Source organism: Octodon degus, unplaced genomic scaffold, assembly GCF_000260255.1.
Source record: "Octodon degus isolate 3935 unplaced genomic scaffold, OctDeg1.0 scaffold00247, whole genome shotgun sequence".
Taxonomy (NCBI): domain Eukaryota; kingdom Metazoa; phylum Chordata; class Mammalia; order Rodentia; family Octodontidae; genus Octodon; species Octodon degus.
The window spans coordinates 1,540,239-1,554,383 of NW_004524823.1; the positions used below are offsets into that span (position 1 = coordinate 1,540,239).

Here is a 14,145-nt window from a genome sequence, read left to right on the forward strand (position 1 = left end):
GGAAGGAAGGAAGGAAGGAGAGAAGAAAGAAAGAAAGAAAGAAAGAAAGAAAGAAAGAAAGAAAGAAGAAAGAAAGAGAAAGAAAGAAAGAAAGAAAGAAAGAAAGAAAGAAAGAAAGAAAGAAAAAGTTAAACACCATTTCTTTTATTTGACCATGAATAATTTAAAACCAACATTTTGTAAAGTGTAGCAACTGGAGCAGTTCTTTGAAATCAGTCATGGCTTTTACATGCTACTTGAAGAACATGATAGAAAAGACAAAAACATGCCATGCCTCTGAGCTATCCAGGGCCTCCAAGATGTGACAGATTTGGTAGATTGCAGAGGTCAGGTGAAAAACTCCTATCTGTGCAAGGAACAATGAGTTTATGCCTCAGTTCTGCCGCCTACTGCTCATGAGTCTTTGAAGAAACTGTGTATTTTGTGTTAACTTCAGATTCCTACTTTGTAAAAAGAGGCCTGCCAGTGTTCTTATTAAAAGTAGTTCCTATACAGAATTAATGAATTGTGAAATTTAAATCCCTGAAACAGTGCCTACAACATACAAGGTGTGAAATTAATGTTTATTCCCTCAAGGAAGGAACAGAATGAAAAAATATGATTCTTTTCTTTGACATGAAAGTTACATCTGTTAGAGGAAGAAAACATTCTTTGATTATTCCTTTTTCTAATTGTCTCCAATGTTTCAGTGTCAAAAAAAAAATAGAGATAAGAACTCATGTAGAAAAAATAACTGAGGTGGAGAAAAGAAAGAGACAAAAAGTGAGGAGGAAGAAAGAAACTTAGAAAGCCAAGTGCCTTCATAGTTATTTAATATTAAATGTGAGAAACAACAATAAAATGTTAAAGGATTACACATACCTGGTTGGAAGGATCATAAGTGAAACTTTGGTGCACACTCATTTGCTGGCCAGTTTCTCCTACTCTGACTTCAGTAGCAGTGTCTGACAAACCAAGGACTTTTATAGTTTCAAATGCTAATGCAGTTCCTTCCGGATATGCTGAATGGGTGCATGTGATATCTAAAGTATTCTGGTGAAAAAGAGAGTATGTAGCATTATACATTAAGTCAAATAATGACCTAAAATAACAACAGAATATAAAAAACAAAAAGATCCATTTATTTACCTCTCCCTTCCCACCAGGTCTCTGCATACAAATCATTATTTTTTTTATTATACTTTTTACATATATAACATAGATTTTTTTAAAAATAAGCCAAATTATTTATGAATAATTAAAATATATAATCCCATATTATTCTCCTTAACTTTAGTCTTAGAGATGATGTTAAATAATCTCGCTTTGGCAAGAAAGAATATATAAAGAATGCAGTGTTTGTGAAGATCACCTCTATTAGTTATTTATAGTTTAACATGTTCTGGTTTATATCTGGATCTCCTGCAAATCCTCGAGCACTTAGAGGCGGGGATTTTGGGAAGTACCCAGGTCAGGTGTGTGAGATACTGGGTCGTGGGCATGTGACAGGGGACCGATCCATTAATGGGTGGATAGCTGGGAGTGACGCTGGCAAGGGCAGCCGGATGGAGGAGGAGCCTAGGGTGGGCGTGGTCAAGAGGGATGCTTCCTGCCTGTCATGACATAGACTGTTTGTCCCTTGCCAACTCTCACCTTGTGCTACCTGCTTTGGATCCAGCCAACTGTGGACTGGAACTATTACCGAATGTGAACCAAAACACACCTTTCTTCCTTTAATTTGTAGGTGTCGGGTATTGTGTCCCAGGAACAAGAATATGGCTAAGACATTTTCATAGTTTTTCCTCTCATCAATATCCACAATTCTCACTCTAACATATTGAAATATTTTGAAGTTATTTTTAGAGCACTTTGTTTAAAATCAGACGTTGCACTTTAAGAAATAAAAAATCTAGGCCAGCCAAATAACTCAGCAGATTAAAGCACCTGCTTAGGCATTAGGGGTTATATCCCTAGGCCTGCTAGGACCGCCCACCCCAGGGCATGCTAAAATGGTGATTGAGACTGGGCATGGTGGCCAATGCCTGTAATCCCAGCACTTGGGCAGCTGTAAACAGGAGAATCACTATGAGTCCCATCTAGTAGTGAGAACCTATAGATTCTGTCCTAAATAGAAAAAAAAAATAAAATAAAAAACAGAGCACCTATTTTATGATAAAAGTTATCTAATACCCTTAAATGTAAAATTTTAACATGACAATTTTTCATAATTTGAAAATTAAATTACAAAAATGAGGCAATTTAACAAAATTTTTCATCAAAATTCATTGGAATCTAGAGGTAAATGTAAACATCTTCCTAAAATAATCAACATAAGTGAATAACCTTCTGTTAATATCCATTAATATATACATTTAACTATATGTTTAAAGAAAATACTTACATTAGAAACGGAAAATGTATATAATATATAATTTCCATTTTCTATAGTATCTGAAATAGAGAAAATAAGATTATCAAATCAACATGTAATTACATTCTCTGACTTTTTTATATCCCATAATTTTTTCAAATGATATAGTTTATCAGTAAAAAATAGTAATAATTTTATGCAGTCTATAAAAAGTATCTTAAGATATTTTTAAATATAAGTAGTCAGTACCTACTTGCCCAGGATAATACAATTTTTCAGAATACTAGGATATTTCTGGAAGTTCAGAGAAAGCAAAACTTTATAATATTTATACATATATATATATATATATATATATATACAAAATTAAAGTTTATTACTTGGAATTATATTTATTCTTTATATTCTACATAGTAAATTAAATAATAGTAAGTTCTTCTTAGGAAAAAATGGCATGCTACAATTTTATTTCATTTTTTTCTTTATCTCTTTTAATTATTTGAGAAAAACCAAGATGTAAGATTTGTTAGGGAAGGATAAAAAATTTAATTTGTAGTGAAAATAAAGTTTAATGAAGAAAATAGATAAAAATATTTTCTGTTTCATATATGTAACAAATCTTTTAAATATGCCTTTAAAATTAAATATTAGGAATAAATAATTTGAAGAAAAACAGTATGTAAATACAAGCCTATATAAACGTTACTTTATTTACACTTTTATTCCTTGGAAAAAATATGAGAATGAGAACCTGAATTAAAGGTTCACTATTTGCATCTACCTTTACAAATTTGTTCATCAAAGAGTTCTGTATTTTCAGATGGTTTTAGTACTAATTGTAATATAGATATTAAATGAGAATGTGTAATGAGAAATTAAATTATATTTTAGTAATGTAAAAAATTATGCAAATCACACATACGTATATACATTTACAACGGAGAGGAAGGGTTGTGTTATAGTATATTTATATTATTTTAGAAACAAAAGCAACCTTAAACTCATGCTGTACATAGTTCCTAACAATACTTGATTCCAACATGGATTGGTGACTACAAATAATTTACATGTGACTGAAGCTACATTTCTTAAACTTGTGTGCATGAAGTGCTTGGAACATACTCTCATTGAGACTCACTGCTAAGCACTCATAGTGATTAAGGAAGAACAAAGGGTGAGCATGCAGGAAAGAAGGAGAAGTGAATAGAAGAGGTTGCTGTGTGTGCATTGCATGTACGTGTGTGTGTGTGTGTTTGTGTGTGTGTGTGTGTGTGTGTGTGTGTGTGTGCTTTTACAAAAGTGTAATTCACAGAAACAAAGGCAAGGCTACAGGTGCAATAAATAGGTGATACTAAGTTCTGAGTTTTATTTGGCAGGTTATGTTTTCCCTTTTTGTTAGCTGTAAAAATAAAGAGATGAAACAATAGAGACCTGTTCTGCAGGTAGAAGTGTGGGTATCAGGGAAATGGTTAAAGAAACAAAACGCTATATATTTTTTGAATTTATTTATTTTTTAATTCATTTTAATGAGGAAAAAGATAATACAGCAATGAAACACTTTCAAGACAGGTTAGTAGGATGGTTACAATAATTAATACACTGCATAGTGTTGTCTTCTTTGTAGTTATTCAGAGGACAAGACGCAGACAGGCTATCTTGTCTAAATATTAGTGCAAACCTTTCTTCTCAATAAAATAAGAGAAAGTAGCTGTATATCTATTCTAACTATCCTCTGCATACTTCTCCAAATAGAGCACCTGTAACTGCAACCCATCTCTGACAAAAAAAGGGGAGGTACGTTGAGAGTCACGGAAGCTAAGAAATTGATCAAAGACATGTAGGTAGGACTAGGCCTCTGTGCCTAAAGCAAGCTACGTCAGTCCTGAGATAAACATCCTGTCTGGTTAGGGTCAGCTATTAGTCACTCTGCAATGTCATGTCACTTGTTACTAACTTTGCAGAAGTATAAATAAAGGACCATTTTGTTGAGGAACAAAAAAGAAAGAAAAAAATGAAACACTATATTCTTCACAGGAAAGATAAATGAGGAGCGGAAGAGAACAGAGTTCATATCTGATGAAGGCCCGCTGTCTAATCATAGCTGGCTTCCAGTATCTGCGCCTGCGAGCTGGACATGTCACAGCGTGGTGGAGTATTTGTAACACTGCCCTCAGCTCCTTTACAGTATCACAAAGTAAGAAGCATTTTTTTTTTAATTCGAGTAGATAGTTCTGCACAATCATTTCAAGTTTTAAATATGGTGATAAAATACTATGTTATTTTAAAAAATTATCTTTATATATGAATATCACAAGTCTTGTAAAAGAATTGTTGATTCCTATTTTTAGATTGAAAGAAATCTGTATTTTCATAAATAAAGCTACAAATTCAAAACTTTTTCAGAGATTCTATTTTCTACTTATTGGAAGAACACAAATATACAGTCTTCTTTTCTTTGGTGTTATGTTATTGATATTTAATGTTTCATACACATTTAAAGGGATGTAGGAAATTCTTTGAAGAAATAGTGAGTTAAAAATACAAGCTAAAAATAAATCTTTGCACACACACACATGAAAGTCTTATGTAGGGGCTATATTTTAAAGAAATAGGATGGTGAATTTAAATTTATGGGGAAAACTATAAATTACTGACTGAATTTAGTCACATAATTCATAAGGCTTAATTGGACACATATGAGCAAAATTGGCTCAATTTTTAGTTTTGTATTTTTGATGTAATGAATTCCTCAGTTTAGTGCTGAACAACTAAAAACTCTTAATAATGGAAATATGTTTGAAATATTTTACCTCAAGTATTTTAATATTAATTAATAGAAGCTTTCTGTGCTAACTTTCCTTTCTGTTTACAATGATGTGGTTTTGTTTTTAAGTCAGGGAATCAGTTTACATAATTGAAAATATGATGTAATCAGGAAATAACTATTTTAATTCACAAGTATTAATACATCATAAAGGATATAAGTTGTTACCAAATATTTTCATATAAAAATACAGAATAAGACAAAAAATTAAACATATATGTGTAAAATAACAATGTTAAATTTCATAAAATACCCAGAAAGCTAGGCAATATCATTGAGGAAATTTATATAGTAAAGCATCACCAGAATGAACAATTCAAAACAATAATTTTGAGACTTACTTGTAGTTTCTCCATCATCCCAAAAGAAGTCTCCTTTTGCTGAGTTGTTTTCATCTAAAGCAATTATAAGTCCCATGGGATTCTCACGACTATAAAATAAATTAGGCATAATGTGTGATTACAAATAAATTTTCCATAGTAAATGAGCTCCTTTCATTCTCACCTATTGGTAGTTCTGTGTAAACATAATGCACTGGCATTTGTGAATGCATGTGTATACTGAAAATCTGTCATACTGTTTTCAGGGTAATGCTGAGATAATTTATACGCTAAGAAAATTCAGTATGTAAAATAAAATAAAAGAATTTTAAAAAAATGTGCAAAACACTTTTAGAGAAAAAAATGTGAGAATAATGTTTTTAAAATTCATATATTTAAAAAAGAATTTATTTATCTTTAATTGTAAAACAAGTACTAGTTTTCACATTTTTTGAAAACTTAAGAGATCTTTTCCAATGTTTTGGAATCTAGTAAATGAATAAAATTTGACACTGTAGATAAATTTCTAATTTAATAATATTCATTTTTATTTATTATTTTAATAGTATTCATTTTTAAATCAAGAGATAATAAATATATAATTCAAATTAATAACCATGATTCTTATAGTTAAAAATTGTCATTGTATGTTTTTGGGTAAAATGTTAAACTTTAATTTCTGATTCTTAACAAAGGGATGAACTATTAATACAAATTTAAGATAGAAATCAATAATTTTCTATTTTACCTTGCTGTCGTTGTCACGTTAGGCTGCTGAGTGGGGATGATGTAACCGCCTCGAAGATGCAATCCTATTTTATCTCCTGGAAGATACATGTCAACCCGCTGTTTCCTCCATGGTCTTTTTGCACCCTAATATTTGGAATATTATTTTATTATAGCTGATGTTTTTAAATACTATTCACAAGAATTTTAATTTGCACACTGAAGTACATTTTACCATGAGTAATTCATGTCAAAATCAATACATGCTATTTCTAAGAATTGAAATAAAGGATTTCATATAAATGATTCTTTCAGGGTAGCATACAGAGAAGAAGAAAAATAAATTTACTTTCCTTAAAATGTAAACTCAAAGCATAGAGAAATTAATTTCCTTTCTAGGATAAATAAGTACATCTTAATTAGCACTGTTTTAAGGCATTGTTTTAAAGTTAATATTCTTCTAGTAGTTGCTATTCTGCATTCTCATCTGCACTGCAGCTCTGTATGTGCTATTTTTGTCTGCCTTGCTTCACTAAACATATGTCCTCCAGCTTCATGGCTTCGGTGCCACATTGATAGTTATGGCGCATAGTGCACAAACACACACAGGAGTGCAAGTCTGAGAAAGCAGGCACCTCATTAAATGTAGTACTATTTCCAGTTTCATGGGGAGCATTCGCACTGTTCTCCAGCAGGAGGAGGAAATGACAGAGGTTAGATAGAAGACAGAAATACAATTACATAAAATTAAAATTTTAGGACTTCACAGCGACATGATCATTGTTAACCATAACTCATCGTGTATTTTATGAACGACTAAAAGAACACAAAGGCTGAAAGCTGAAAATGATGATAAAGAGAAGAATGTCCCTTGGATCTGACCAGTGTACGATGTACACAGCATGTGCTAAAGTATCACATTGCCAATCCCATAACCTCACAGAAAAAATAACATATAAAGGGCAAATACAAGAAAGAGTGCCTACAAACAAAACAGCTACAGTGTTTCTTACTTTTTAAAAAAGTCATCGTGTAAAAATAAAGGATCTTCTTACCAAACATAAGTAATATATGAAATAATGACTACTTCCCCAGAGGCATTGTTCAACTGAGAAAAAATGTATTGTCTGTGAATGTTCATATTTTACCTTCTCAAAGTTAAAAATCAAAATATTTTCACAAATATTCAATATAAAATATAACACCAAAATTTTGACTCAATTTCTCTAGCAATAAGACAAATATGTAAAACAGGGAAAACATAAAAAAATAAGTTGTCATTCCTAAAATTACTATTTTTGCTTCATTTTAAGTCAATAGTGTCTCTTTATATTAAAGGATGTAAGTTTATATTAAAGTCAAGTTCATATTCGGCAGTTAGTATATTTGCAACAACTTTTAGTTTTCACACTGGGAAATATTATGTTGTATAACACATACAAGAATCCTGAGGACAGATATACTGTATGTTTTACATTCAATTTCTTTGTACAGATGTTTAAAACTACAATATTTTTATAAGTACATAAATATATTAAAGCTACTTACAGTTTCATAATCATACCAAGTAGCATCGGGGATGTATGCACTCACTGTTTCTGCTCCCTATAATCAAAGCAATTCAAAAGTTATAAATATATTTTATTCTTTAAAATATATTAATTGCTCACAAAAATTATTCTCAATTTTTATTAATCTATATATACTTATCGAGAGGGAGGAAAAACCCTTTATCTGTGTTGCTACAATCCAGTATTTCCAATTGATAATAAGAAAATATACTTACACATATACACACATATGTATCTATGTATGTATCTCAAAAGCCAATAAGGAATCCACATTCTGTACTACTGCAAATCACTTTCTCATTGTGATTGCACACATGATGGTTTCCATATACTTCCATGACAAATGGGCATTTTAAAACAGGAACTATATAACTATTCTATTATTTTTTCAATATTTTCTAACAACTAATGGATTTTGAGTTCCCTTCTAGTTCAAACTCAGCAAAATTTGAATATTTATGTTTACATACTTAGAAATCCTTGCCTTGGTACTACCATAAAATTTAATTTTGATTAAGTATTTAAGTCTTTTTCAGAAAACACTAATATTTTCAATTTCTTTAACTTTTATTCCATATAATATATTTAGCTTGCTTAAATATGTTTAATATTGTTTTAATTTTAAATATATATTCTCCACTTTAGAATTCAATTTGCTGTTTATCAGCTTGAAACAGTCCTTTGAGCAACATTATTACCTCAATGCTTCAAAATTAAAGCATGAATTTAGTTACACTGATTCCCTTAAAAATGAAATTATTAAATCTGTATGTCCTACTTGTTTCAGAACTGGAGTAATCAGTAGAGCAGGGCCCCATAAAAACTGAGTGTCCTCAATCCAGCTGTTCGTATCCTCATAAAACCTAAGAACAATAACAATGAGAAATAACAACACAAAATTAATATATCATAAATTCTTTGATTTACCTTCTCAAGTTTTCCACAAGAATTATTATTAATTTCAATTTTACTTCTTTAATACATCATTTTGAACGAGTATTTCTTACATTTTTATGAAGGAAAGTGTAAAGGAGGACAGAATGCAGGGAGGAAGGGGAAGAAAAGGTGAGGTCTTTAGCTCTGTACTTAAAAGCATCTAGCATAGGTAACATGGTTGTTTTTATTTTTAAGACGAAAATATTTACTAAGTTTTAAACACTACAGCTAAATTCATTTTGTATGCCTGGCATAGAGAAAATGATGAGGAACAGTGCTATAAGCATTTCAGTTTTGGTGATGCACACAACACCCAAAATAAAGTGGGCAGGGGCCTCCCATGAAGCTGGTGTCCAGCCCTCTTGGTCTCATTCTTTCTTCCATTCTGTACTTTCACAAGGGAATTCCTGGTTGGGTCTTGTCTACTGTCTTTGTAATAAGTGCCTTTTCTTATAGCTCATGCAAGAGAGAAGCTATTTGTTAGCTTTTTCCAAAAGACATCTGTAGCAATTATCCTACTTTTCTCCTATACGATTTGTTCATAAAGCAGAGAAATTGTTCATATTTCACTTTCTTCTTTTCAAATTTTTCATTATACAATTTGAGTTTTGACATAGGTTTGAAATTGTCATTTAGTAATTTCTAGAATTTCTGTACTATCTGACAATAGATAAAGCACACTTCACTTTTTTAAAACAATGCTGCACTCAATTTATAAATAGATGATTTTACAATCATTTTAATAATTTTCAGTAATTCTAGATGTAATCAATTTATAAGAAAAATTGATATAACATGTCAGAAAAATTTTAAAAGTTTTATTCATTTTCACATTTCTATCTTAATTTTGTCTTTCTCCCAAATTGTATATAGTACATTCATTATACAATTCATTAAAATATTTATTCAAATATAAAAAATATATAGCGCAGATAGCCTTTATACTTTGATCTATCTCCATTAGTCTAAATACATGTCTGACTATACTTTAAAACATAATTTTTATATAAAATATACACTCCTTGGAAAAGTATCTGTTCAATGGGAGGGAAAAGTGAGGATGATGAAAAGAACAAAAGAAGAAAAAAGAAAAAAGATACATTCATGTATACATGCAGAGTAGTTTGCATAACTCTGTGGCTGATTTCTGCTGGTCTATTGAAAGGAATATTTAATGCCTATTTTTAAAAATCTTTTATTCTTCTTTTTAATTTCTTGTAATGCTTTTATGTATTTAGTACAAGGTCTACAGGGTCTCACAGCACAGATGGGACTCGCAGTGATCCTCCTGTTTCTAGCTTTCCAAGCGCTGGGATTACAGGAGTGTGCCACCACGCCAAATCTCAATCGCTGTCCCAGCATGCCCCAGGGGTGGGGATGGGGTCAGTATGGCATGCAAGAGGATTGAACCCCCAGCTCCTGTGTCTGCCTAAGCAGGCGCTTTAATCAGCTGAGCTATCTGGCTAGCCCTCTTGCAACTATTTAAACTAATTTTTCAGGTTTATATCTGGTAATCTAAACAACTAATTTGAAGATAATATTATGCAATACAACAACCATTCAAAAGCAAATTCCTATTACTTTATTTAATGAAATTTTATATCACTTCTATTTTTTTTACCATTTTGTATTCTTTAAAAAATAAAAATAAAGTACTCACTCATGAAGAAATGGCCTCGCTACTGTTTCTCCATACACATGAGCTTTATAAAACAAGGTGTAGAGAAAAGGTAGTAAAGTGTAGCGAATAGTTAAGTAGTGCCTTGATGACTTAACCAACTGTGAATCTTGTCCAAAAAATGCAGGATCTTGATGCTATGGGATAAAAAGAAATGTGAAAATAAGAAAGTGAAAATAAGAATGAAAACTAACATAGGTGCATTCCTCAGTTGATTTAAAGGCCAATTGTAAGGGCCTGTGAGATAGCTCAGTGGACTGAGTGCCTGATTAGGCAAGCACAGTCCCCAGGATTTGAGTCCCAGCACTACATGCTGCACTGGCCCCTCTCTTGGGAGTGCTAAGCCAGCCACTGAGAGCTGGCCTGGTGGCGCACGCCTGTAGTCCCGGAGCTGGGGAGGGTGAAAACAGGAAGATCACTACAAGGCCAAGCTATGCAGTGAGACCCTGTAGCAAATATGTGAAAGCCAATTGTATAAATGTCTGTTTGCCTATAAACTTACATTTACCCCTATTCCTTCAAGAATGCCTGAGTATTTTTAGTTTTTGTGTTTCCATTTAGTCATATGTTCTCATAAAATTTTAAGGAAATACTTAGCCATTTGATACAGAACCAGAAAAGATTTAACAAATTAACAAAATAAATTTCACCTGTTAGATTGGATAGAATGAATTATAGTCTCCACTTTTTCATGTTCCCTCTACTTAAAGCCTTTGTTATGTCACTTTTCTTCACCTATAACCAAAGGTAGAGCATGCCAGTCCACTATTTGATTTTATGCTCAGCTGAGTGCCAACATTGCGTCACATGACACATTCAAAGAAAGGCTTAAAATGTGTTTCCGAGAGAATTTGCTGTCTGTGGCTGTCCATTACCATTAGAACCAGTTAGTTGACTGGGCCCAGCCCACAGGAAGTAGGGCTGGCTGGCCAGACCCCAGATATAACACCGAATAAAGCATCCGTACTAAGCCCAGTAGCTCAACTAAGGAGCCAGAAAAATTGATTTCCTTAGCCAACATGCACTGCAATGAGAAACCCGATGCAATAGGATTGGTCATGAAATTTACTGAGGACATCATCCACCACCTCTTTGGATCCAACCTCTTCTTACACTGAAAATCACATTTCCCTTTGTCTACCAGCCATTAAATGAGAATGGTGGCAACACAATGCAGAGTCTTTTCCAAAGGATGCATCAGTCTCCAGAGGTTAACTATGTCTTGGAATAACTTCTCAATTTATCTGTCACATTGTTCAAACAGCCAATAATACAACAGCTGTATGATCTCAGCACCAAACCGCCTTTTTTTCTCAGCTTTCTAAGGCAGAGACCAGAATTTTGGGTTGAAGTCTGTCACTGCTTTCCAAGGTGCCTCCCTCTTTATTCTTTCCAAATATTTCATCAGTAAATCTCTAACAGACTAGATCAGTTCTTTCAGATTTTTTTTAAGAACTGAAATAAATAGAAAATATATAATGCAATTTGTATCAGGATCTCTTAAGCAGGTCATGCTCAAAAAGCATCATCTGGGTGGACTAGGAAGTGACTAACAGCCAATTGTTTTGCTTCTTTAATGTTGTTCTACTGTGGCCCCTTGCAATCTGAACTGAGAAGTTGTCTTCTTCTCAAGCAGAACTAAGGCTTTGCAGCAACTAGTGGGTGAGCACTCAACACTTTCTCAAGTGAGATGTGCTACACTAACTTACTGGTTTAGTTAAGCTTTGCCATTTCTCCCCCCAAAACATGCTGATGATTAGAGAGGCTGAGGCAGAGGACCACAAGCTCAAGTCCTGCCTTAAAGAGATCTGCCTCCCACTGCTGCTGATGATAATCATGATGGCATTGATAGTGGTGACAGTGATGGTGCCTGGGGACGTGTCCCCTAAAGCTTACAAGAACCCACAACACATGGAATTCAAGGATGGTTGAATAGTTCTGTACTGTATTTCTTTGTACTGCTGCTGCTACCAATCTAGACACATGTTTTGAGAGTATTAGTTTCTTTTTATACTGACATGTTTATTTTAATATTGTATATTATAGAAAGATTCTGGAATCAAATTGCTTTATAAGTGTTTTTCTTAAAAGAAATTAAAACTGGGCTGGTGAGATACCTCAGTGGTCTAAAGTGCCTGCTTAGGCAAGCTTAGGCAGGCGCAGGGGACCACGGTTTGATCCCCAGCACCATATGCCATGCCAGCTCCACCCTCAGAGCAGGCTGAACCAGTCAAAAAATAAATAAGTAAATAAATAAAATTTTTAAAAAAAGAAATAAAAACTGGAAATTTTGTTTTTAATAGAAACAAAACTGGAAATAATGTAGTAGTATATTTTTATCAATTAAAAGTTTATGGGAATTCACATTGTTAGAATCCAGGAATCCTTACGCAAAAGATTTGGCTCTAACTTAAAATAGTAGTAATTGGACAAATTTGTATACGTTTTAGATTTAAATATAGTATTGTCCCTTTTTATATTCAAAAATAAGTTTAGGCCTTGCGAATGGGACTTTCAAATATTTATAAATTATGCTGTAATGTTCCAGATAATATATTTTATAGGTGTAAATTTAATTACATTATTCAAATATAGTTTTTTTACAAACCTGGAGAACAAGGGTCACTAACCTCATATCCATCAGCATTATGATTCCTAGAAAATGGATAAAATGCTCCCAGTTGCATCCATCTTCTGCAAAGCTCTTCTGTAGTGTTAGCCACAAATCCACAGATATCTGCCCCAACCTAAATAACAGATATTTTATCATCTATACAGTTAACATTCTCAAATTTCATCCCACAACTAATTAGCATTATTTATAACCTCTTTATTTTTCTCTTGTACTTTGTAATTTAATACCTCTTTTTTCCCACTCTTACCCATCCTTGCCTCTAACCACATGATTTTACGTGCTTCCATTTACTGTCATTTGGCACATTTCTTAGACTTCCTATCTGCCACAGACCCTTCAAGTAGCACTGGATCTCCTGGATCATGTGACCCGCAAGGTAGAACCTAAACAGCAGCCTGGACCTGCTGCAAAGCCTTCTCTTGCTCTGGGTCTGTTCAGAACTAAACAGGCCATAAAAAGACAATGGGACATTGAACATTATGTGCTAGAGTGGAGCCTGCAGCCGGGATCAGAAGGCCTGCTACCAAGGCTGCTGACTTAGAAGTTCAGCATTCAAAAGAAAGGAAAAAAAAAAAAAAAAGACTTGGTTGTTTATATGCACTAGACTGCCTTACCAAAGGATTTCCAAACAAGCCAAACTCCAGCATGCCAGTGATGGACCACTCCATTTGCTCCCAGGAGGCAGTGTTGTCTCCCAACCAGTGGGCAGCATGCCTGCCACTTCCAGCAAAAGTTGATCGAGTAAGAATAAAGCTTCTCTTATTGGGAAATACTTTTTCCACAGCTCTAAAATAAAACCAAATATATAGGTAAGATTTACTTTAAAAATAAATTGACATATGTTACCTAAAAATCTTAATTTAAAATATCTAACTATTCCCAGAGCTAAGTCCCATTTAGAATTACTTGATCAAAATTTTAGATCAATTTTGTATTTACCTGCTATATATGTTATTCTATTTATGTTATGTTTTATACTTAAACTGCTATTTATGCTATAAATAATGACACTTGGGGCTGGAGAGATGGCTCAGTGGTCTAAAGCACCTACTTGGAACAAGCTTGGCAAAGCACAGGGACCGCGGTTCGATCCCCAGCACCACAT

General features: G+C 33.1%; 1 protein-coding gene across 1 annotated transcript in view; it reads right to left on the reverse strand.

Moving 5' to 3' along the window:
* Si (sucrase-isomaltase) overlaps positions 1-14,145 on the reverse strand; it is a 102,850-nt gene that overhangs the window by 50,424 nt on the left and 38,281 nt on the right. Inside the window, exons 15-23 of the mRNA XM_023706259.1 lie at positions 13,655-13,826; positions 13,036-13,152; positions 10,388-10,542; positions 8,570-8,654; positions 7,769-7,825; positions 6,243-6,367; positions 5,516-5,604; positions 2,381-2,430; positions 862-1,032 (exon numbers count right to left, since the gene is read on the reverse strand). Of these exons, the coding sequence (XP_023562027.1) occupies positions 862-1,032; positions 2,381-2,430; positions 5,516-5,604; positions 6,243-6,367; positions 7,769-7,825; positions 8,570-8,654; positions 10,388-10,542; positions 13,036-13,152; positions 13,655-13,826 (1,021 nt within the window). The remainder of the gene's footprint in view (positions 1-861; positions 1,033-2,380; positions 2,431-5,515; positions 5,605-6,242; positions 6,368-7,768; positions 7,826-8,569; positions 8,655-10,387; positions 10,543-13,035; positions 13,153-13,654; positions 13,827-14,145) is intronic.